This window comes from Nelumbo nucifera, chromosome 6 (genome assembly GCF_055504915.1).
Source record: "Nelumbo nucifera cultivar China Antique chromosome 6, China Antique-T2T, whole genome shotgun sequence".
NCBI lineage: Eukaryota > Viridiplantae > Streptophyta > Magnoliopsida > Proteales > Nelumbonaceae > Nelumbo > Nelumbo nucifera.
In genome coordinates, this window is record NC_142654.1 from 4320164 (window position 1) to 4341634 (window position 21471).

At 40.4% G+C, this 21471-nt stretch overlaps 3 protein-coding genes and 1 long non-coding RNA gene across 7 annotated transcripts; 3 read left to right on the forward strand and 1 right to left on the reverse strand.

Moving 5' to 3' along the window:
- The first annotated feature begins 7184 nt into the window (after nt 1-7184).
- LOC104586645 (glutaredoxin-C6-like) lies at nt 7185-7631 on the forward strand. The gene has a single exon (XM_010243936.3). It carries the CDS (start codon nt 7185-7187, stop codon nt 7629-7631), a length of 447 nt encoding a protein of 148 aa, XP_010242238.1.
- Nucleotides 7632-7806: 175 nt separating this feature from the next.
- Nucleotides 7807-8908, forward strand: LOC148790564 (uncharacterized). The gene is made up of 2 exons (XR_016077158.1): nt 7807-8280; nt 8397-8908. It is a non-coding gene; the product is annotated as an uncharacterized LOC148790564 (long non-coding RNA).
- Nucleotides 8909-12692: 3784 nt separating this feature from the next.
- Nucleotides 12693-18104, forward strand: LOC104586644 (nucleosome assembly protein 1;2). Of its 4 annotated transcripts, none has more exons than XM_010243934.3 (12): nt 12693-13039; nt 13203-13246; nt 13359-13454; nt 15262-15354; nt 15895-15982; nt 16080-16141; nt 16407-16591; nt 16683-16860; nt 16950-16993; nt 17319-17529; nt 17645-17662; nt 17772-18104. In XM_010243934.3, exons 1-12 carry the CDS (start codon nt 12973-12975, stop codon nt 17838-17840), a joined length of 1155 nt encoding a protein of 384 aa, XP_010242236.1. In that variant the 5' UTR covers nt 12693-12972; the 3' UTR covers nt 17841-18104. The 4 variants fall into 4 exon arrangements, with proteins under 4 accessions (XP_010242236.1, XP_088746407.1, XP_010242237.1 ...); XM_010243935.3 differs by having other exon boundaries at nt 12694-13039; nt 15895-15973; XM_088890281.1 differs by lacking the exon at nt 17645-17662.
- Nucleotides 18105-19331: 1227 nt separating this feature from the next.
- LOC104586679 (ADP/ATP translocase At5g56450-like) lies at nt 19332-21254 on the reverse strand. The gene is made up of 2 exons (XM_010243982.2): nt 20831-21254; nt 19332-20393 (listed from the first exon to the last, which is right to left on the reverse strand). Exons 1-2 carry the CDS (start codon nt 21155-21157, stop codon nt 19755-19757), a joined length of 966 nt encoding a protein of 321 aa, XP_010242284.1. The 5' UTR covers nt 21158-21254; the 3' UTR covers nt 19332-19754.
- Nucleotides 21255-21471: the final 217 nt, after the last annotated feature.

The following is a 21471-nucleotide window of genomic DNA, read 5'->3' on the forward strand; positions in this document are numbered from 1 at the left end:
CACCTCCCCTTTCAGTTCCTTGAGCTGAGCTTGAAGGCAGGTCACTAAGCCTTCTAGGGGGATGCTATTCAATGTGTGGGATGTGTCGCTGGAGCGCTCCTCCAATCTCTCAACGACTGCAGCTAGGCTCTCAAGGTTGAGGTGGAACTCATCAACATGATCACAAGCTTCACCTACAGCTACCTCGCATCGTATGATGCGCTTGTCCATGGCGGTGAGCTTGTCAACGGACTTTTCACGCTTGCTAGGCTTGGACGTGGTGGTTTTGTCTTTTGGCGAGCCACCTCTAGGCTCATCATCGAGCTCAAACACCTGAGAGATCCCTTCTTGGATCTTAGCATGGATCTCTCGCTTCTTCATTGTGCAAGAAACAACGTGGGCACGTCGTGGGACAAATCGTGCTGTGGCAAGTAGGATGGAATGCGCTTTGTGTACAAACCTTTCTGATACCAACTGTCATGAGGCTAATCGACGAGGTCCCGTGTGGCACTTGAATGGGTCGAGTTAGCCTACGAAACAATAAAAGAAGCAACAAAAGCAACAACGAGAATACAAATTAATAAAAAAGCATTTTATATTATATGGAAAGTGGCAAGTACAAGTACACAGAATCTCGTTCTTAACTTATATACGTCTTATGTAATAAAAAATTAATTTACAATCTTAGAAAATCATATTACTATTTACGGGAAATGCAATTGACAAACCCCCTTAGAGAAAAGAGAACAGCCCACCCAAGACACATACACCGTTGGCACCTCGCCAAGCTTCACCTATGACAAGTTGGGGTTGTCGGGTGATATCTCATATAGTCCATGGTCCCTCCTCTGTACTACAATACTACTACTATTACTACTGGTCCTCTATTCAGCATCAAGTGTATTTGATATGAGCTTGACACCTGGTCTGACAATGGCATGAACCGATTCATCTGGCGCAGCTGAGTAGGGGTTACTGCTACTATTACTCTCTACTCGTGACACGTGAGCAGGGCAACCAGAACTAGAAGCTCCGTCCGAGTGAGTCGAGATGGGATGACTTGACATGATACCACCATATCAAAGAAAAGCGTCAGCAATCAGCAGTAGCCGCCGACAGGTAAAACATCATCTCTATTCTCTACCGTTGCTGCCTTTAATTTAAGTATTCATGTCTATGGCTATCCATCAATCAGTCAGTCCATTACCGACGCCGACGGCTCTTACCTTGCCTTCCCCCTGCAATCACCAGGTAGATCGAGAGGATTTACGTAATAATTTTAGAGATTATGATGATGATGTTGAATACAAAACATGACTTATTGTCGGTCAAAAGTCCAACAAGCAACAACCCACTCTTTTGGTTTGATCACCCCTGGCCCTCCCTCTTCCATCCCCTCCCCATCCCTTCCCTGTCACCTCAGGTGCCTGTACCTTGTTATGTCTCTCAGTCCGGCTAGATGGCTTTTCTCACTGGACCACCAAGAGCTACCAAATTAAAAGGCTCCATTCTATGTTTTAGAATAATCAAAACTGTTAAAATCGATGTGCACAACCCCTTTGGGCCTTTACAAATTACAACCTACCAACACCCAAAAATAACTACTTTTCAAAATTATATTAAACTAATCAACTTTACTTGGTATTAATTCCAAATTCCAATTTCCAAATTCATCAGATACAGATAGAGGATCAATTGGGTTCCCTCTTTAGCCACATAGCCTTTTGGTGCATGACTGTAGAGCATCTAACTTACCATTTCTATTGCTTATAAAAAGAAAATAAAAAAATATGGATACGGATTCGTATTGATGGTCCACTAACAAGGTTCAAGTATAATCTTTGATGCATAGAATCGTATGGGATCAAGAAGAGTTGTTAGAACAAATCAAATCCTTTTTTTTTTTTCTATCTTGGTACTGTTTAAAAAGTAAAAAGCTACACGAAACAGACAAGAAAAAACAAATTTCTTATTAAAGGAGTGCCTTTTTACGTAAAAAAAAGGCGCAAAACATAAAAAAGAATCATCTAGGAGTTATAGTTTCAAAACTAATAAGTTAATTTTAAAAAGGAAAAAAATTATTTTAGTATCCTGAACTTTGGAGTTAGTGTTCAAGTTAGTACTCGTATTAACCCTATCATCTAATTTTCTCATAATTGATATATCCAATCTCTAACCACTAACCACCTCCATTATCAAGCTGGTTATGAATTCAGGTATTCACGTCAAGCATTTAGTAGAGGAGTGTAGAGTCTTGAGCCCCAAATACTACCTTTTGCGGTTACTTTCTAACTCTCCTCGTTCGGGAAGACCAACATTACTACTCTGGGTCCTCTTGTTCTGCCAATGTTGGAGCAGTTGCACTTCTTTGCTACATTGGTCGGAAGGAAGCTCCTCAAGATGAAGATCAAACCATACATCCCCGACTTCAAATTGGCTTTCGAGCATTTCTGTATTCATGCAGGTGGAAGAGCTGTTCTGGATGAATTGGAGAAGAACTTGCAGCTATCCGAATGGCACATGGAAGTATGGAACCATCAAGGATGACGCTTTACCGGTTGGCAAGATGGGTTTGGAGCGGTAGTGTCATTCAGGATTTTCTATGAGTAGGATGGTTGGATTAATTTCGAGGTGGTTAGGCTTAGCCAAAGAAGAAAATGGGTTGGATCAAGAGGAGGTTGGGTATTTTCATGCTGACTTCTTCATGACTTGCTGGGAATATGGGGATCCATTGGAACTAATTCACATTTACTGGAATGCTATTCTGATTCTCCATACTCTTACACTTGCAAAATGACCCATAATTATTGAGAAGATAGCTTTAAGTAATTTTCAAGTGTCAATGGTTCGCCCAATTAAGCAAGCTCTGGTGGGCTTGATCTGAACTTCCACATCATATTTGTTTCTTGACATTGGTTTATGGATGGGATTTCTTTGCACTAAGAAAATGGAATGAGGTGACCAGAGATCCCGACTTCCTACTTACTAGGTGAAGAAGAGAGTTTCAGGTTTCCAGTCTCCCAGGTCCCAGGTGAGGAGGGGACACATCGCTTTTGTATTTTTGGTAATAAATAAATATTGAATAATAACATGGTTGTTGAGGATGGATGGCGGTACAATTTTGGACTCGCATTTCTCAATATTGTCTTTTCCTTTCCCCTTACGGCTCAGTTTGAAAGGAATATAAATACAAATATATATAAATTAATATAAAATGCAGTTTTGTATTCTACATATTTGTATTTATACTCCTTCCAAACTGAGTTTACAGGACGAGGAGGTGCAAATGGTCTCAAGCAAGAGGCGTTCTGCAATCTGCATCAGCACCGGACGCAATCTGGAGAATTCTGTCTAGTGCCTACGCCCACCACCGGAGTATTCTGCAATCCGCATCCCCATCCCTGAAGATCCCTCTCTTTCATTAAGAATACAGAAAGCTTGATAGTTGCATAGCTCAAGTCTTGCATTAATCAAATTTTTTTGTATTTCCAGCATTGCTTTGTTGTCTAGTGCCTACGTCTACAACGAATAGGGGTGGATTCGAGTCGAAAAATTGACTATTCGAGCTCAGGTCATAGGAATAGTATTAGGTTTGAGTTTGAGCTCTGCTCGGTTCATAGCTTATAATTTCAAGCTCAAATATAAACTAAATGTATTTTGAAAAATAAAAATTATATTTATAAAATTATTGATGGAGGAAGATTTGATCTGACCCCTTGGCCATGCGACACGTGGAAGTAACCGAGAGTGACCTGGCAGAAGCGCTAGCTCGGCACGGCAGCGGGCCCACAACCCGAGCTCTCCCTTCGAGGTCCTGAGCCTTACAAAAAGCACAAAAGGCAAAAACCCGAACTACCCACTCAGAGGCAATTCGGGCCACACTTTTATCCGAGCTCAAGACTTCACCTCACACACCACTTCGGCTCCAAGTGTCTTGATTGAACAACCGTACCTGTTGCCCAGGAGACCTGTACACAGAAGCGGTGCACTTGATTGATTAGGGGTCCGACACATGATAGCCGCCATCCAACGGCCACCTGCCACCGCCATCTCAGACGGACAGAGGCGGCCCTGGTAGCTGGCAGTGGAGGTTATGACACCCGAACTGGTAATTGGCAGAAGAAATGACACCCGATTTGGCAGAGGAAATGACACCCGATCTGGCAGAGGTATGGAAGTAAGTGTATAGGGTGATTATAAAAGGCCCCCATCTCACAAAGAAGAGGGTATGTGATTTTTGCGCTTTCTAGTCTTGAAATTCTTCATTTCCCTTGCCTTCTCAAGAGTACTAACTTGAGCTTCGAAATGTTCCAACCGGGTTCCTCCCCGGAAGTCTCCATTTCCTTCCTTGTTTCAGGCACCCCCGATTCCATCAGAGGCGAGGTAACCAGCAGCTAGGACCGACCGGATTGCGCTCCATCAATTATTATTTTTTAATTTTCAGACAAAAATTAAGAATTATAAAAATTATTTTTATTTTACATACAAGAAAATAAAAATTATTTATTTAATACTATGCTCGTGAGCTGAGTTTCACTGGGCTCAAGCTCGACTCGATTAACAAATGAGCCTATATATTGAACTCGAATTCAGCTCAAAGCTCGATTTAAATCGAGCCAAACCAAGCTCGAATAGCTCATGAAAAGCTCAACCCGTGACCACTCCTAACTACGAAACAAAAAAGACAAGTGAACCAAATCAAAACAGGAGTTTAGTTGCTATAGTAGCCCAAAATGAAACCAGGGCCCCAACCAATAGTCAGTAGTATTCGGTTAAGAGGCTAAGCGACCAAGTAGATAGGCATGGCCGACATTGAGAACCGGTGTGATTGCTGCTGCTCTAGATTAAGCTCTCTCAAGTTGAGATAAGGTATCTTCACCTCCCCCTTCCGAGTCGGAGTTAATGTGTCGGTGAGTGGTCCCAATGTTGGATGATAGCTCGTTCGGCATGGTGTGGTCGACCTGTTTATACTCTTTGTTATGTATAGCGGCCCAGAACAATGTCTTTTTTTAAAGAATAGTTTTATATTTTAAAAAATTATAAATTGCATATGTCATCAAATAATAAGATAATTACACTTTTTAAAAGTTTGAATACAACTACACATTCAAAAATTCAGGTACTAACTTGACACTATCCCAAAGTTTACGATACAAAATAATTAAAGGTATTAATGCAGCCGAAGGGGCACCTAAATTCCAGTGTGTGGAGACTCTGGACGCTAATATAAATATGTAGCTTCCAATTTCAATTATCAACCTTTTTCTTTTCAAAACAAAACAAAGAAAAGACAAAAAAGAATAGTGAATTTCAGTTGAACCTAGACCTCCCACTAATTGATAAAAAGGGATTACCTTAAGGAGAATTCTTTTTGCGCAAACAAGGATTGGTTACTCGTTCACAGTTTTTGCTAATATAATACATGATAAATATAAACCACATTATGTTATTTATTATCATTCCCCATCTATCATGTATACAAGTTCAACTGAAATATCTTGGAAATTGATAAATATAACTACAAATCTTTGCACGTCACCATCATCGTCATGTAAAAATTAGATCATCATGGTCAACTGTGACCCCAACAAGCATCTCATTACAAGGAATTATGTCACCTTGGTTTTCTTTTTCTCAGATGCTAAGCATACAATATTCTTTTGGGGAAATCTCTTAAAACTACCCCTTATACATCCCTACTTTTGTCCCACTTGAAAATTGAAATGACACTATGTTGCAGATGTGTGATGTAGACCAATTAATTGTCAGGCATTTTTACACCACTCCTATTATTCTTTTTCTTTCCTTTATAAAATTAGGCCCAACATAGTAGTACTGTTCTCTTGGACAAGAAGAAGAAGAAAAAAAAAGTATAGATACAACTGTCGTTTAGTGCCCACAGCTTTGGGAGGATGACGACTCCAGGGGCAATGATAAGATGAGCCACTCCACACCCAACACCAGGTGGAGGCAAACTGACGTGAAATACCCCCGTTGATCTTTGGATCAGCAGTGGGCTAACTAGTGACTGGGTCCTCCGTGATACTAAATTGTTGATCAGACAGACTATCAGGATATGACCACGAGTACGGCTAAAACGGTGTGTGCAATCATCATCATAATTACAAACAAATGATGCACATGTTGCTTACAGAAGCTGTCCATTACATGACATGGCGGACAAAATTTCTCCACCATGGACGGTGGTTCTTTAACGGGGTGGTGTAGGGACCACTGCCATTCACCATTGCACAAGGCGATGGACCGTCGACCGATGGATGACACCCTGGCGTACATAATCCCCACACCCATAACTCCATAAGGTAGAAAGCCCCACCAAAGTGGGTCCCATCCCATGCGAGCAGGCAGTCATGTTGGGGTGGCTCTGGCTCCTTTTAGATAAGCTTGGTTTGGTACGTGTCCTCCTCTACGACTCTATCTACTATCTATATCTATAAGTAAGACTATAAAATATAAATATAAACGAAACGAGCATTGTACCGACACGTGTCAGAGTGGAGTAGGCTACAGGGCTTCTCACGTGCAATAAAGAATGAACCCAAGTGGCCTCTTTATTTCATTGTCTCCCCTTCCTTGCCTCAAGGAAAGTAAATTCAAAGATACTGAAAGCGAGAGGGGATGACGCCACGTGTCCATGGAAACGTTGGGATGAAGAGGAGGTGGGCGGATTTTGCTCCGATGATGAGGTCCGCTATTCTCACTTCACTCCAACCGTGTTGCTGTTGCACGTCCACCACCAGCTATTTAAGCTGACGCCACCATCTCCTATTGCCAGAAAACGCTGGCGTCATCGCTCGGCACAACCGTCCTCAGGGGACGTGGTGCTGACGTCGACGCCCATGTGACTACCTCGTCCCAACTCCCCCGGTAGAGATTAGAATACGTCGTTGATGCCATCGCGATTCGCGAATTAAATGATTTGACTACCCCCTTCTTATTCACATTGTTGATTCCATTGATGACGCCAACAGCTACAAAGAGACGGAAGCCACCTGGGTCCACCCTGAGATCTTTGCTTTTGCATCATCTTGCATTAGATGCATTGAATCGATTCTCCTTTGTTGTTGTTGTTTTTTTTTTTTTTTTTATATATATCTCCTCCCTCAAGCCCACTTGCTGCCTCGTTGACAAAAGGCTTTGCTCGCTCTCTCTCTCTCTCTCTCTCTCCGGCGTTGCAACGAGCGATGCAAGGTGTACGACGTTTCCGTCAGTTATCTGGCGGAGGAGTGAAGCTGGATTTAACGGCGACGGCAACAGCGACAGCGACAAAAGGACCGTTGTCGATCGATGGAACGGAATCGGTGGAGAAGAGGATCGAACGGCTGGTATCGGAGAATCCAGTGATCATATTCAGCAGGTCATCGTGCTACATGTGCCATGTGATGAAGAAGCTACTTTCGACCATTGGGGTGCACCCAACCGTGATCGAATTGGACGAGGGGGAGTTGGGTGTGCTGGCTGCTCTCTATAGCACCAGCGACGGGGAAGCTGGCGGTGGCGGTGGCGGTGGTGGTGCCCCGGCAGTTTTCATCGGTGGAAAGCGCGTGGGAGGTCTGGAGAGTCTGATGGGCCTACATCTGAGCGGGCATCTTGTGCCCAAGCTCAGAGAAGTTGGAGCCCTTTGGGTCTGAATCTGATGACCACCAACTTGATCATATTGTAATTTTGCTATCATCATCATCATCATTTGTAATTTGAACAAAATCAATTATTAGGAATTTTCTTCTTACATATCCTCTTCTCACTTCTGATCTTGCTTTCTCTTTCTTTTTGTTCTCTCAATTTCCCTTTTCTGGTGCGTTTCAGAGATCGATGTAAATACTAGATGAAGAAGAAACAAGATCGAGCTTTTGGTAGAATAATGAGAGACCCACCCACCACAGACCGACCACACCATCTCTAGACATGGAGATTGGAGACTGGAGACTGGAGACTGGAGACGGGACTGATGTGAAGAAACCAAGAGAGGGATGGGTTGTTTCTTTTGCATGAGTGACACCTTGCAGTTGCAGACAACCGGCATGCAACACCCCAAACACTGTTGAGAAGAAAACTCAGAGACCCATTTGCTTTTCTCAAGTAAAAGTAAGCTAAAACCTCTTCTTTTCTATATCAAGGAAAGGAATTCAAGAAGAAGAAGAAAGAAAGTAGTAAGGGAAGGAGATAACTGTGAAGACTGAAGACTGAAGACTGATAAACGGGGTTCCACGTCATGTCATGTCGTTTGGGTTAGAACTTTGAAGGGACAGCCCATCCAGTCCATCATCATCCTCAGCCCAAGTGCGTGTCACCTTTCCTTTTTTACCTCTAAAGCTTAATACATTTTATTTATTTATTAATCCTTCTAATGTGGATAATAGGATCATATTTAATTATTTTATTGCCAAAGAATACAGGCTACATGGACGGTCTTGAGTTTAACGAGTAATCGGCATCTTGGACGAACACACGTGTCGAACATGCACCACCCTTTGTGGAACCGCTTCTGACAACCATGTTTCTCTTAGGACTCCATGGATTGATTTTTATTGCTCAAGGGCAAGGAATCTGCATTCTCCACACGTTCGTTCATTTGTTTTTATTTTTTTGGTAATAAAAAATAAAAAATGAAAAAGGGAAACGGCCAGTGCCAGCTCCAAGATTGGATTCGGACTGAGTGGACAGTTGGACCTCCAAATCAAGGGAGTGATAACTTTGCTGATAGTCCACCCACTAAAGGTTGTATGTTCTACTTCTACTTAGTATCCACATTCCACAGACCACAATCCGTAATAAATAGTAGTGGGCTGGGCTTATCACAGGTCATCTGTAGCTCAGAAAACTGTGCCCATTTTAAATATATAAGACCCTGCTGAAAGAGTGGTGCAACAGTGAGATTTAAGGGACCTTTGTTAGAATTTTCAACCCATGTTCATGGATTCCTCTATTCTTTGTCTTCTATCCATTCAGTGGGCAGGCCACAGCCCCTGGAATATGTATACGGCTGCCTATTCAAATCAAAGCCCCCCATTTTTTTTATTCTGATACCTTCTATAAATTCCACCCAATTCTTTACATCAAAAAGGCATGAACTGAAAGAAATTTGAAGCGAATTAAGAGAATGGGCTTTTGCAGCAAAACTGAAACAACAGGAAACAAAACAAAGAAAAAAGAAATTATAGAAAAGGGAAAAAGAAAGAAATCAGTGCCTTTTTTTTTTTTCTTTTGACGGATGGCATAGAGAAAAGCAGAGGGAGTCCAAATTTTCAACAGATTCATATTCCACTTGACAAAGCTTGGATAGGATGAATAAATATAAAAGACATCTGTATTTGATCCAAATTTTCAAATGAAATCTTTTTTGTTTTTATTTTATTTGTTATCAAGCAATTCTAATTATTGTTGTTGAATATCAGGAGTGGATAAGTAGAATGTGATAAAGCCTAGTACAGAGGCTAATCCTATCCATGTTCATTGTCATGCTGTAAAGATTATCCAATAATGCTTAAATTCGTCTTTTAGTAGAGACTATAGACTATAGAGTAGACACAATAACTTTGTTGGTTGACCAAAATGCTCTAGGATAATTCATCTTCTTCCCATCAAATCAAACAAAGTAACAACCAACAAAATCAAAGAAAATAAAGCTTTCCCAAACCCCACAAAATGCATGTTGCCATTGCTACTAGTGCAACCACCGTCATTCCCTGCAGGTGCCTTCTCTCTCTCTCTCCTCCACTCTAAAGAATGAAGGTGTGTTTCTCTGTTAAGCAGTTGGATCTAAATCAATTGATGAATCTCTCACATTGTCCGATTTACAATCAGAAGGGATTTGTGCGTATCTCGAGTATTTCTCTCAAATGTATTCCAATTCAACCTGGAAGGATCGAAATACAAACAGCGGTACAGCAATGGAGGAGAGCGTTTCTCCCCTTCCACGGTTTCACTAATAATGGTGATTGCAACTCCTCCCTGATTCTACACTCTGGAGTCTCAACTCTAGACTGAATATCAGGTTTGGCGATTGCCGATTGGAGTAAGCCAGGAGTCCAGGATCGGAGTTGAGCGAGAGCCAAGGAGATCCAAGGATTATTTCATAGAAATGAATACAAAATTAACTTGAAGCTGAAGGTGCAATCTGGCTAATAAGTTGGTAAGGGAGTTCAGATTTGCGCCTCACAAGGGGGTGCTCCACAACGTCTCACAGTATATTTCCGTTGTGTATTGAGAATATTTCCTGGTTATGATATCATCGATACTATCATCAGGAGATGTTCCCAATACACGTTGTGGGGCGCATATGTAAACTCTTGGTAAGATCGATCTCTGGATTATTTCAAACAAAAAACAGATTTAAAGATCCGAAGAACCTTGAAGAGGCAGATAGACAGGGAGATAGATGTGGGGTATAAGTATATAACCCACTCAGCTGACTTCCCTTGATGAAGGATCAAATTCAATCCCTCTCTTTCTTTTGGTACTTTTATCGATCTCAGAAATTCTTCTTAGAAAATTATGAGAAGCTTGTCAATGCCTAGTAGGGAAATTGAATTATCAATTTACCGCAATAATTAACTTTTGTTAATTAAAGATTAAAGCTTCCTTCTTCCTTCTGCTATTCTTTCGCCCAATGATGATTTTGCTTTCCAGTTATAATGTTATAACTCTATGTAAAATGCATATACATTTCGCATCCTGAGACAAAGAATTTGATTTGATATGGCCACATCACATTTCGCATCCTGAGACATACATACAGAATTCTTTATTATTTGGGTAGGATTGATATTCGCAAATAAATGAATGGATTGGATTGGACCTTGGACCCTATCCTAATCAAAATCAGTTCGATTTGGATTGAATCCCAGTGAGACATATTAAATTGGACCAGTCCAAAAGTATTTATTGGATTGTATTGACCTGATCCATTTGTAATGGAATGAAATTGGATTGGGTTGGATTGAATCATTACACGGAGGCTGATTAAACGTACCTTACCCATCATTAATCCAAACCCATTTCTCAATCTCTATTCCTTCTCTCAATAGTCAATATCCAAATCTCTCCTTCCTCTTCCGATTAACCTTCTCCATGATCTTCCAAGAAACTATCATTGTCTTCACTTGTATACCCACTGGAAAAATTCACGTAGCGTCAACGAAAAATCATCAATCGTATCATGCATCACTGCATTCTCCTACGGCAACTGGCAACTCAAATTCAAACGGAATCGGCTTCGAAAAGAAATTAAAACCGGATCTTTACAAATTATACCCAGGAGTTTCGTGGTGCCAATCAGTTGGTTGGTAAGTTCTCCTGGGCTACCCCGGAGTTGCAAATTATACCCCGGTTGTGGCCTTGTGGGCGGCTTCAACCGATCCGCCCACGTTCCACCCCAGTTTGTCATTTTATACCGATGCCATGAGTTTGGCCTTTCCTTCTCCTTTTTCCTTGCTACCGCTAGGTGTTGTCATACCCACTAAACTGAGCCTATTCTAAATGTAACAAATTCTAGGCCCAGTCACGGCCCACCTTGACTGAGTGTATATACAGTTATATACTTCACCTTTAAAGCACTTATTCCCAAATTCATCCTCTACTAGATAAGCCCCATTACAAGTTGGAGCAATTACTAAAAATTATGAGTTTCACTTGTAAATCCTACACCTTTTTTTCATTCTTTAATTTAATATATAATTTCCACCAGTAAAAATTAATATATAATTATCTATGAATTAAACAGCTATCACCCAACGTGATCGGGATGTTTATTTTTTACTTTTAAATAAAAGAAATACAGCTTTGTTCCTCGGTGTGAGAGCATTAGTGCTTTTTTAGTAATATTTGGTCAACAAATAAAAAACATTTTTTTTCCTTTTGTCGAGGTGGAAGAATTTATCGTTGTTTTCCTTTCCTTTTTAAGGTTTTTTTTTCTTTTTAAAAAATTTTTAAATTAATAGCATTAAGCCCAACCCCATTTCAACCCTGATCCAAGCTGGAATTAGGCCACAGGAACGTAGTTCAGGTACAGGCCCAATGAATAAGCTAAACTCAATCCAAAACAAAGATTGGGCCGGGCACGAATTGGCCCGCCCAAATTGCAATCCAACAAGACAAATCTATCTATAAACCAACAACATCTAACCCTAAAGTCCCTAACCCAGAAACATGTTTCTCCATGTGCGATTGGAGAAGAGGGATATTGTTACTTAGCCCCCCTTTTGATAGTGCTTATTTGTAATCACTTATCATCTATTTAGTCAGGAACCACATCAATAATCACTTATATGTGTTTGAAAAATAACCAAATAAAAATTGTTTTTTAGAAAATTGCATCATTGCCAAATGACGTTTTACTTACATCGCTTCCAAACACAGCCCAAATGACGCCTTACCTCTGCTATTAATCACATTGTTCTTTATCTTACGATCATGCATCACACGTGCCCAAAGACACAGCAGACCAGAGGACTAGAGGAGGAGGAGGAGGAGGTCAATTCCAAGTTCCAACATTCGGGAATCGGGGAGACGGGAACCGAATAAATGCTAATCTGACTGCTATATCATTATGTTTGTTCAGACGGTCAAAATGTGTTTGCAGCTGATGGTTCTGATTTTTAGAAGTTAGGTAGGACCCAAGCAACGGTAGGTCCTGATTCTCCCAAGCAAGGCGGGGTAGCAACTTATTAGCGTATATGGTATGCATATAAAAAGGGATGAGTAGTTAGGTTTTTGGGCAAGAGAGAGGGGAGATTTTATAGGGAAGCTTTCTTCGGTCCTTCCCCTCCTCCCGTCTCTTCGCTTCTACGTTTTTTTACACTTCTTTTTAATTTTCCTCTCAAACCCCACTCTCTCTCTCCCCCTATCTTTTCCCTCCTCTTTCCAGTACTGTTACTGGTACTACTGTATTCTGGTTCCTAGGGTTTTCGATCCTTTTGTGCCCGGCCGACCTCTAGGGTTTTCTATTCACGTATTCGCGTTCGAGTTGCCACAATGAGTAATAACAAGGATCACTTCAACATGGCTGATCTCGGTGCTACTCTTCCTGGTGTCCCTGTTGGTAAAACAAAACTGACTTAAACCCTAATCCCTCACTTTCTCTCTCTCTCTCTCTGGGTGTCTTTATTCTCTCTATCCGTATTTTTCTATTATCCACACATATTTCTATCTTTCTTCTGTGTTTTCAAAACCCTAATGGCTCTCTGTTCCATTCTCGCGTGTAGCTCTTAGCGCCGAGGATCGAGCAGGTCTTGTTAATGCCCTCAAGGTGAGTGGTAGCCATCGACTCTTAGATGCTATAGAAGGATTCCTGTTATCGAATTTTAGGGCCGCGTTTGGCTGACCTGCTAGTGTTTATTGCGGTTTGGGTTGTTGTGCAGAACAAGCTTCAGCATTTGGCGGGACAGCACTCCGATGTGCTCGAGTCTCTATCAACAAAGGTCAGGAAGCGTGTCGAGGTCCTCAGAGAGCTCCAGGTTTGTGTTCCCTTTAACTCGGATAATTATGCCAATGGAATGAAAATCCCTTCTAAGAGTATAACTTTCTATCTTGGTTTCTCATTTTGGTTATATTCTATTAGAGCTTATATTTGTTATCAGTATGATTTATGAGCCGTGGATGCGAAACTGTTGGATTTTATACGATTATTTTAATAGTCTTACGGTCTCTTATTGCTATTGACCTGCATTATTGTGTTGTCCTAGAATGTTGTAATTGCCGATTCTGAATTATGATCATACTTGTCCTGCATTCTTTCATGATCCTATGCTTGAATGGTTACAATGATGTATAACTCGGTGTTTGTCCTGCTTGTTCCGAACCTATGTATCACGAAATTAGATACACTCTTATTTTGAGATGATAAGAATGAATTTCTCATGACAAATGAATTTTCATACGTGGCATTATTTCTTTTCAGTTTTTATGGTTGGATCTTATACTTCATACTGACCATACATAACCAACCAAAGTGGCCAATGGTTCACTAGCCATTTCTGCCCCCTGGCTGAGACCTTGACTAGTCTATGCGGGGACATGTCCTATTAGACCAGTAATGTTCTGAAGCTCATGGATATGTTCAATCCCAACAAAGACAACAAGTTTGCAATGAAACACATTACTGGATATGAAGTTCAAGGATATGTTCACTAGCCATTTCTGCTCCCTGTTTGAGACCTTGATGTCTGTGCAGGGACATGTCCTAGTAGACCAGTAATGATCTGAAGCTCAAGCATATGTTCAATCCTAACAAAGACAACAAGTATGCAATGAAACGCATGGTACTGGATATGAAACTTTACTACAACCACGGTAGCATAGGTTTTCCATGCCAAATTGATAATTAGCCTCAAGGATCAAAACTTTGCAACATGTCGGCCCGTATGTATTGTATTGGTGATCCACTGATACACCGTTATATGGATTCTTTCGGGGTTTGACCTGTTACAGGTTGTAAACAAGCCTTATACCGCCCTCCCTCTGAACAGGATTGAATATTGATCTGTATCAACATTTAGAACCTTGATTAGCCTTTAGGATTCCTAAGTAACTAGTTGATCTGTTTTTAACACTTTCACTTTTCTGCATCTAGATAGAATATCTATTTGAATAAGGTTCACTGTCCCTTGCCTCTTTCTGTTAGTGATTGCAAGCTCCCAGCTTGTAAAATCTAGTTGTTCTCCAAAAATTTCCAACCAGGATGTTTTGGAGCCAAACTTAAAGCTACTACATTTTCTCTTTTTGTAATTTATTTCTTTCTTTTTCAACATAGGGATAAATCTCTTTTGCAGTTGGCAAGAGTGGGGAATAGTGAAGTTCAATGTGTGTTCTCCATCCTTATTCTATTCGTGTTTTTGCCCTGCATTGATACATCAAATTTCCTTGGTATCCTTCATATGAAAGTTATTGTGTTGTTTGCAAATATGATTTCATGAATATATGTTTATGCCTCATGTACTTCTGTTCTTAGTGGTTCTCAATTATCATTCGGATTTTGTTTCTTTTCATGATCCTATGTAGTGAAAGATTCCTTTTGGTTTCCATCCATTCACATTATATTTTTTATTATTGGTTTCATTAGGTTGAATAATGTGAAGCACTGTTGATATTTCAAAAGGCTTTAATGTCAAGAACATTTTTTGTTCTCTACCCTCTTGCTTGGCTGTTGGCTTGTTCTTGCATGACCTTTTGCAGTCAAGCAATACAATGAAGCAAGTGGCCTTTTTTTTTCCCTGCAGTTAAGTTTTTAGTTGTGCATCCTTCTAATGCCTTCCCTAATTGCAGGGTCAACATGATGAATTGGAGGCAAAATTCTTCGAGGAGAGAGCAGCGCTTGAAGCTAAATATCAGAAACTATATGAGCCACTTTACAACAAGGTAGAGTTCCCATTTTTTCTTTTCTGTTTTAATAAATTCAAGAGGAAGAAGAGTATACAGATATTGCGTATGTCAGACAACTATTGACATGGCTCTGATACATCCAATCTTGTATAAAGATACATTCTACCATAGAAAGCTAGCATGTGTTATCCATGCATTTTCTGTATAATGGGTCAGAAATGGATAACACTAAAACTTGTCTATGTTACCCGGATACAGCAATGACATGGCTGGATATGCCATTAGATACAAAATTTGCAGTAGTAACCTACATGATATGACACCTTTGTACAAATATCCAGGTATCTTAGTTTGGAGCTTTTGACATGGACATGATATCTATTTTGAAGTATGTAAGGGTAATAAAGGTGTTAGCAGAACATCACAGCTTGTTCTTGTAGGAGGGCACTTCCACCCCTTTCTTGAGATGATTTGCGATAAATCTTCTGTTTTCATCTATAATATGCTCAGGGTTAGTACCATTGGGCTGCTTGTGTCAATGGTAACATTGCCTTTCTATTTTTTTTCACGTTACAGCGATATGACATTGTCAATGGTGTGGTTGAAGTAGAAGGTGTTACAAATGAAGCTGCAGCAGATCAAGAAGAGGACAAAGGTGCAGAAGGTGCCTGATGAGAGCAAATCTGGTTGCTTTTATTAGTTTTTAAATTTGTTTGATTTTTGTCTGCCATGTCTGATCATTCACTTGTGCACTTGAGCAGAGAAGGGAGTTCCTAATTTCTGGCTCACTGCCATGAAGACCAATGAAATTCTAGCAGAGGAGGTAAGGGAACATTGTTTACAAATTTTCCTTGGTGACGGGATCTTCTCCTCACAAATTGGCACCTCACAGGCACATCCACCATACATTGGGAACATTTCCCGTGAATGATAACCAATAAGTATGGGAGATGTTCCCAATGCATGATAGGATGTGCGTGTGAGGCGCCTGTGAGGCGCCAGGTGTGAGGAGCAGATCCGGTCTGTTTTCCTTGTTGGTTGTTTCTAAAGTGATTGACTTTTTTTTCTTCGCATTTTTGGGAGTTCAGATTTCAGAGCGTGATGAAGGGGCACTCAAGTATCTCAAAGACATCAAGTGGTGTAGGATTGATAATCCAAAGGGGTTCAAGCTGGAATTCTTTTTTGATACTAATCCTTATTTCAAAAACTCTGTTTTGACAAAAACTTATCATATGATTGAGGAGGATGAGCCTATCCTAGAGAAAGCAATTGGGTAAAATTGCCTTTTACTGTACCTTTTTTTGGTAGTTATTGTATCAATTCTTTAATTGCAGCTCTTACCAACATATATAACTTTTTTGTAGCACGGAGATTGAATGGTATCCAGGGAAAAGCTTGACTCAAAAGCTCTTGAAGAAGAAGCCAAAAAAGGGATCAAAGAACGCAAAGCCTATCACAAAGACTGAAAAGTGTGAAAGTTTCTTCAATTTCTTTGATCCACCACAAGTTCCTGAGAATGATGATGATATAGATGAAGATACTGTAAGTTCAACTACATTACATCTTATGAGCATTGTAGATGTGTTATCTGAACTGTTATTCTTTGTTTTTTTTTTTTAATGTTTTGGCAGGCTGAAGAACTTCAGAGTCAAATGGAACAAGATTATGATATTGGGTAGGTTAATGTAATATTTTCTTGCATTAAATTATAGGAACAGCTTCACTTTTTCCAACTTGAATTTTTCCTGATTTAGTTATGCAGAGGGATCTGAGAATCAAATGTCATATACTTTCCTTGTTAAAGTAAAATTAGGCCTAATAGAATGTTACTTGATAGGCAATTCTATGAACTTTTATCGTGATAGTTGTGCATCTTGTGTACCTTATTGGTTCTGGTTGATTAGACATCTCAGCCAGAGAAGGGGGATGTTCCATTAAAATTCCATAAAGATCCTGTACATTTACTTGAAAAAATGAGCTGAAGCTTGGATCCTTTTTAGATCTACAATTCGAGATAAAATTATCCCACATGCTGTTTCGTGGTTTACGGGAGAGGCTGTTCAGGGGGATGAGTTTGAAGATGACATAGAAGGAGATGATGAGGATGAGGATGAAGATGGTGAAGAAGATGAAGACGAAGATGATGATGAGGATGATGAAGATGATGACGAGGATGACGATGATGAAGATGAAGGGAAGGGCAGGAAGAAGGTATGTACAGGACAAACCTTGTGTTACTAGTTTCTATTGTGCTTTATTCCCTGCATTTTCAGATTGTTAATCTTACAAAATTCTGATCCCTTTCCATTTTGAACTGTTGCTCTAGGCGTCTGCTGGATCCAAGGTAAGATGGTGTTTTCGATGCATACAACTATATAAATATTTGATTTGTCCAATTTGCTAGTTAGGTTTTGGCTATATCTTATCGTCCACTTCAATGCTCTGAACTGCAGAAAAGCGGAAGGGCCAAAACTGGGGAAGGGCAGCAGGGTGAACGGCCTCCAGAGTGTAAGCAGCAATAGGTGTTTGATTGCAGACAGACAAGAAGAGCACATGTAAACCGTCTCTGGGTCGTTTAAACGAGTGAGAGTGGGGAAGGAAAGTTTTGGGGTGTTGATTTTCTGTTTTTTTTTTTACAATTATTATTTTTAGCGTCCTTTTTTTTTAAAGTAGGGTTGGGGATGTGGTCGTGGTTATAATTTGTTTATGCCTTGCGGGTTTCTTCTGGTTGCCCTGCTTTGTGGACTTTACATGAACTAATTTTAGTAGATTTATGTTTTGATCAAGTGCTTTGACATAATATCTTCCCCAAGCTTTCTTTCATATTCTTTTTGTTCGTCGGAAAGTTGTTTTGTTTTTCCAATGAGAACTAACTTGACCGAGGGTTTTGGTGGTTCTTCAAATCTGAGTAGTTGAGCCTGATATATGGACGGCTAACTTGATAACAGGGAGAATGAAGAAGGGCTTAATCATGTTGATAGTTATTGAAGAGCTTCACTTCCATTAATGTGTTTTGAAATACGAATTCAAGTACTTTGTAAAAGATTTCTGTCATTCCAAAGTGCTAATTGTGGGCATTTTTTAAGTTGGCAAGTATCAAGGTTGCTATTGTGGAAAGCTTTGGATGCGTCAGTTTTTGATCATACATCTTAAAAAAAAGAAAGATTTAATTTCCATGCAATCGGCAGATGTTGTAGTTCCGGTCCAGTAATGTTATCACTAGACTAGATTACGCGTCTTATGGATGCTGGTGGTCACACACTTTTGATGGTTACAACTAAAAGTGTTAAGCTAAACCTTAGTAAAAAAAGACTTGGGAGTTGGGAGACACGGGGGTTTATGAAAATGTGCGAGTACAAAAGACCTTGCAACCAGAAAAAGAGGAGAAATAAAATATCGTTAATTAGATAAGCCAGGATCAGGTGAAGATAAGGGGCAGTCATAAATCATAACTCAGATCCTGATTTCATTGGTAACTTGGGAAACAATATAAAATTGCCAAGTCCCAACGAGATGATGGGAAATGCAGACACAGACTAGACGCTATTTTGCACCAGAAGTCTCAAGGTTAGGTATCGATGTTTGTGCATCCAATTGAAAATGTCCATTTTTATGACCCCAAAAGAAAGCATGTTGTCGGTATATTCTTCGCACAGCATACTCGAGATCAATCACCCGAACGGAATCATTGTTATTTGGCAGGGGAAAAACTCCACGCACCATTTAACATGGCAGGCATTCGAATTTCATATATAAATGAGTCTTCTTTAGTCTAAAATTACAGGAAAAATAGCTTATTGGATGCATCCAGCCTGTGTTCTGTGTGAACTCAGAAGCTGGTAAGAGTGGGTCGTGGGGTGGTAGTATACAGACTGTTCATCTGTCATTCTGAGAATGTTTATGGACTTGACAGACTATTTCACTAGATCCACATCCACCATTTACCTAATGTTTATTTTGCGTACCAGGCAACATGGAATTCAAGTAGAAAAGAGAACACTACAAATCCAACATTTTCGGTCCCTTTTCTGGACCTGAAAAAACTGTTTCCCTAAAACTTCTGAATAATGAATATCTAACATACGGTGCTGAAATTGCTGTAAGAAGTTATCTGCTATCGACTTCGTACATGCTTTACATTCTTCAATGATGATTATGGAAAACAAATTTCACTTGGACCAACTCCTCAAACAACTATCCTGCTCTTTCATTTCATTTGGTTCAAAAGGGCATTATGAAGAAATCGCCATGGAGCTTGAAAATGAAACCTTCTCAATCTCAACTATTTTGCATCCCCTCTCTTATATCTAATTTAGTTTAGCAAACCTTTTGGAATGTGGAATGGGCCGTGTCTATATTTATTTTATGGATAGTCATAGTGCTGCTAGCTTCGAAGATATACATAATACAATCAAGGATCTTCTTCTTCTTCTTCTTCATGTGTTATATAACCTGCCGTAATTCATGAATTTCTTGATCTCATCGTATAAAACTAGGACTGCAGCAGCACCAGTGCTCCTAAACATGTTTGAGAGTGCACCGCGGTAGAAGGAAGCTAATCCTTCTGTCCTGTAAATCTTTCTCCAGCAGTCCAGGGTACTATGGTACGTTGGCTGCTCCAAACCAGACTGGATCATCATCCGCCTCCGTACAGTATCAAATGGGTAAGACACTAAGCCTGCCGAGGTTGTAACCGCTTGTGCTACCAACCACCGTTTCCACAGTGCGACTTGTTTTGATTCTTCTGACATGATCTCCTTCAATGTATCAAACCCCCCAAAGTAAAGGCCACGGTGGACAATCATCCCATGTAGAGAAGCAGGGAGGCCTCTGTAGATTCCCCTGATACCATTTTTCCTGCGAATGGTACCCAGTAAGTGAATGATGCCCCTGAATTGACGAGCCTCTGTTGTCCCAATATCGGCTGCCAGGCGTGTGTGGGCGATTTCAAGTGGGTAGATGATAACCAATGTTGTACAACCAGCTGCAGCTCCTGCTATGAAGTTGTCAAGGGCACCGGAAATGAATGGGCTTTCTTGAGATCTGCGGCACCTCAACATGTTTCTGTACAGATCCTGAACAGGACGATGCTTGGTTAAGATTTAAGAATGTTTCTTATGTTAACATACAATGTTTTTCTTTTCATGAATTGCCTTCATCACCTAGCAAAATTGAATAAGCAGGCATCTCAGTTTCCTGACAATGGCACATCATTCTTTTTTGTTATCAGAAGTATGGAAACTTAAATATCAATAACATTAATTCCTTGACAGAAGAATAAACCCATATAAAAGCTGGGATCCAGCTAGAGAACAGATATGAACGTCTTATTAAAACTACAATGTGCAGGAGAAGGAGGTTCTCCATATTGGGGTATGCATGAAATGAATACAGAGACGATGGCCATTGATTTAACATATATACGAAGAAAAACAGGACCCAGTACGTGCGACGGTGCAATAATCCATAGAGAAGGCAAATAATTAAGGAGAAAGAAGAAATGAGAGTGAACCTTGAGGGAGAAATTGAGAGCAAGAGAAGGGTAGTGGCGGAGGACACTAGTGGCATTTCCCCTCCAGAGAGAAAGGACACCCTCCTCTCGGATGGTACGAAGGATACAATCCAACATTCCATTGAACCTGCGGCGGCCGCCACCACCGACGATAGCTAAGTTGCTTTCCTGAGTCTGTAGCAACAGCTTGGCTCTCTCGATGGGGGCCACAATTGTGTGGGCAACTCCCCCAATCACCGCTCCCGCCATCAGATCCCTGTGGAAGTTAACCAGCCATATCCACGATCTTGGTCGTGTTCTATCCTCTTCATCATATTCTCCCCACATTCCTTTCTGTTGCCCCCGCGCCCCACCAATTGCAGAATTTCTCTCTCTTCTCTCTCTCTCTCTCTCTCTCTCTCTCTCCCTCCCTCCCTCCCTCTTATTGTCTGGTGACGGATTAATCGGTTAATTATGAGCTACAAATTCATTATTTGTTTTTTCCCTTTCAATTCATGCATGGTTTCGTAATTGGGAGAAAGAAAGAAGCAAAGAAGGAAAGAGAAATGAAATGAAATGAACGCCATTTCATCTGTTTGATTTGTTTATCTTCCATTTTTATTCGTTGTCTTCTTTCTTCTTTCTGCTCTCCTTTTCTTGCT

Bases quoted from the DNA above. Each gene is read 5' to 3' on its own strand.
- LOC104586679 (XM_010243982.2), bottom strand. From the start codon at position 21,157: ATGTGGGGAGAATATGATGAAGAGGATAGAACACGACCAAGATCGTGG. The intron at 20,394-20,830 runs GTTCACTCTCAT...CGTCCTGTTCAG, and splicing joins CTCTCAATTTCTCCCTCAAG to GATCTGTACAGAAACATGTT.
- LOC104586644 (XM_010243934.3), top strand. From the start codon at position 12,973: ATGAGTAATAACAAGGATCACTTCAACATGGCTGATCTCGGTGCTACT. The intron at 16,142-16,406 runs GTAAGGGAACAT...TTGGGAGTTCAG, and splicing joins ATGAAATTCTAGCAGAGGAG to ATTTCAGAGCGTGATGAAGG. The intron at 16,592-16,682 runs GTAAAATTGCCT...ACTTTTTTGTAG, and splicing joins ATCCTAGAGAAAGCAATTGG to CACGGAGATTGAATGGTATC.
- LOC104586645 (XM_010243936.3), top strand. From the start codon at position 7,185: ATGCAAGGTGTACGACGTTTCCGTCAGTTATCTGGCGGAGGAGTGAAG.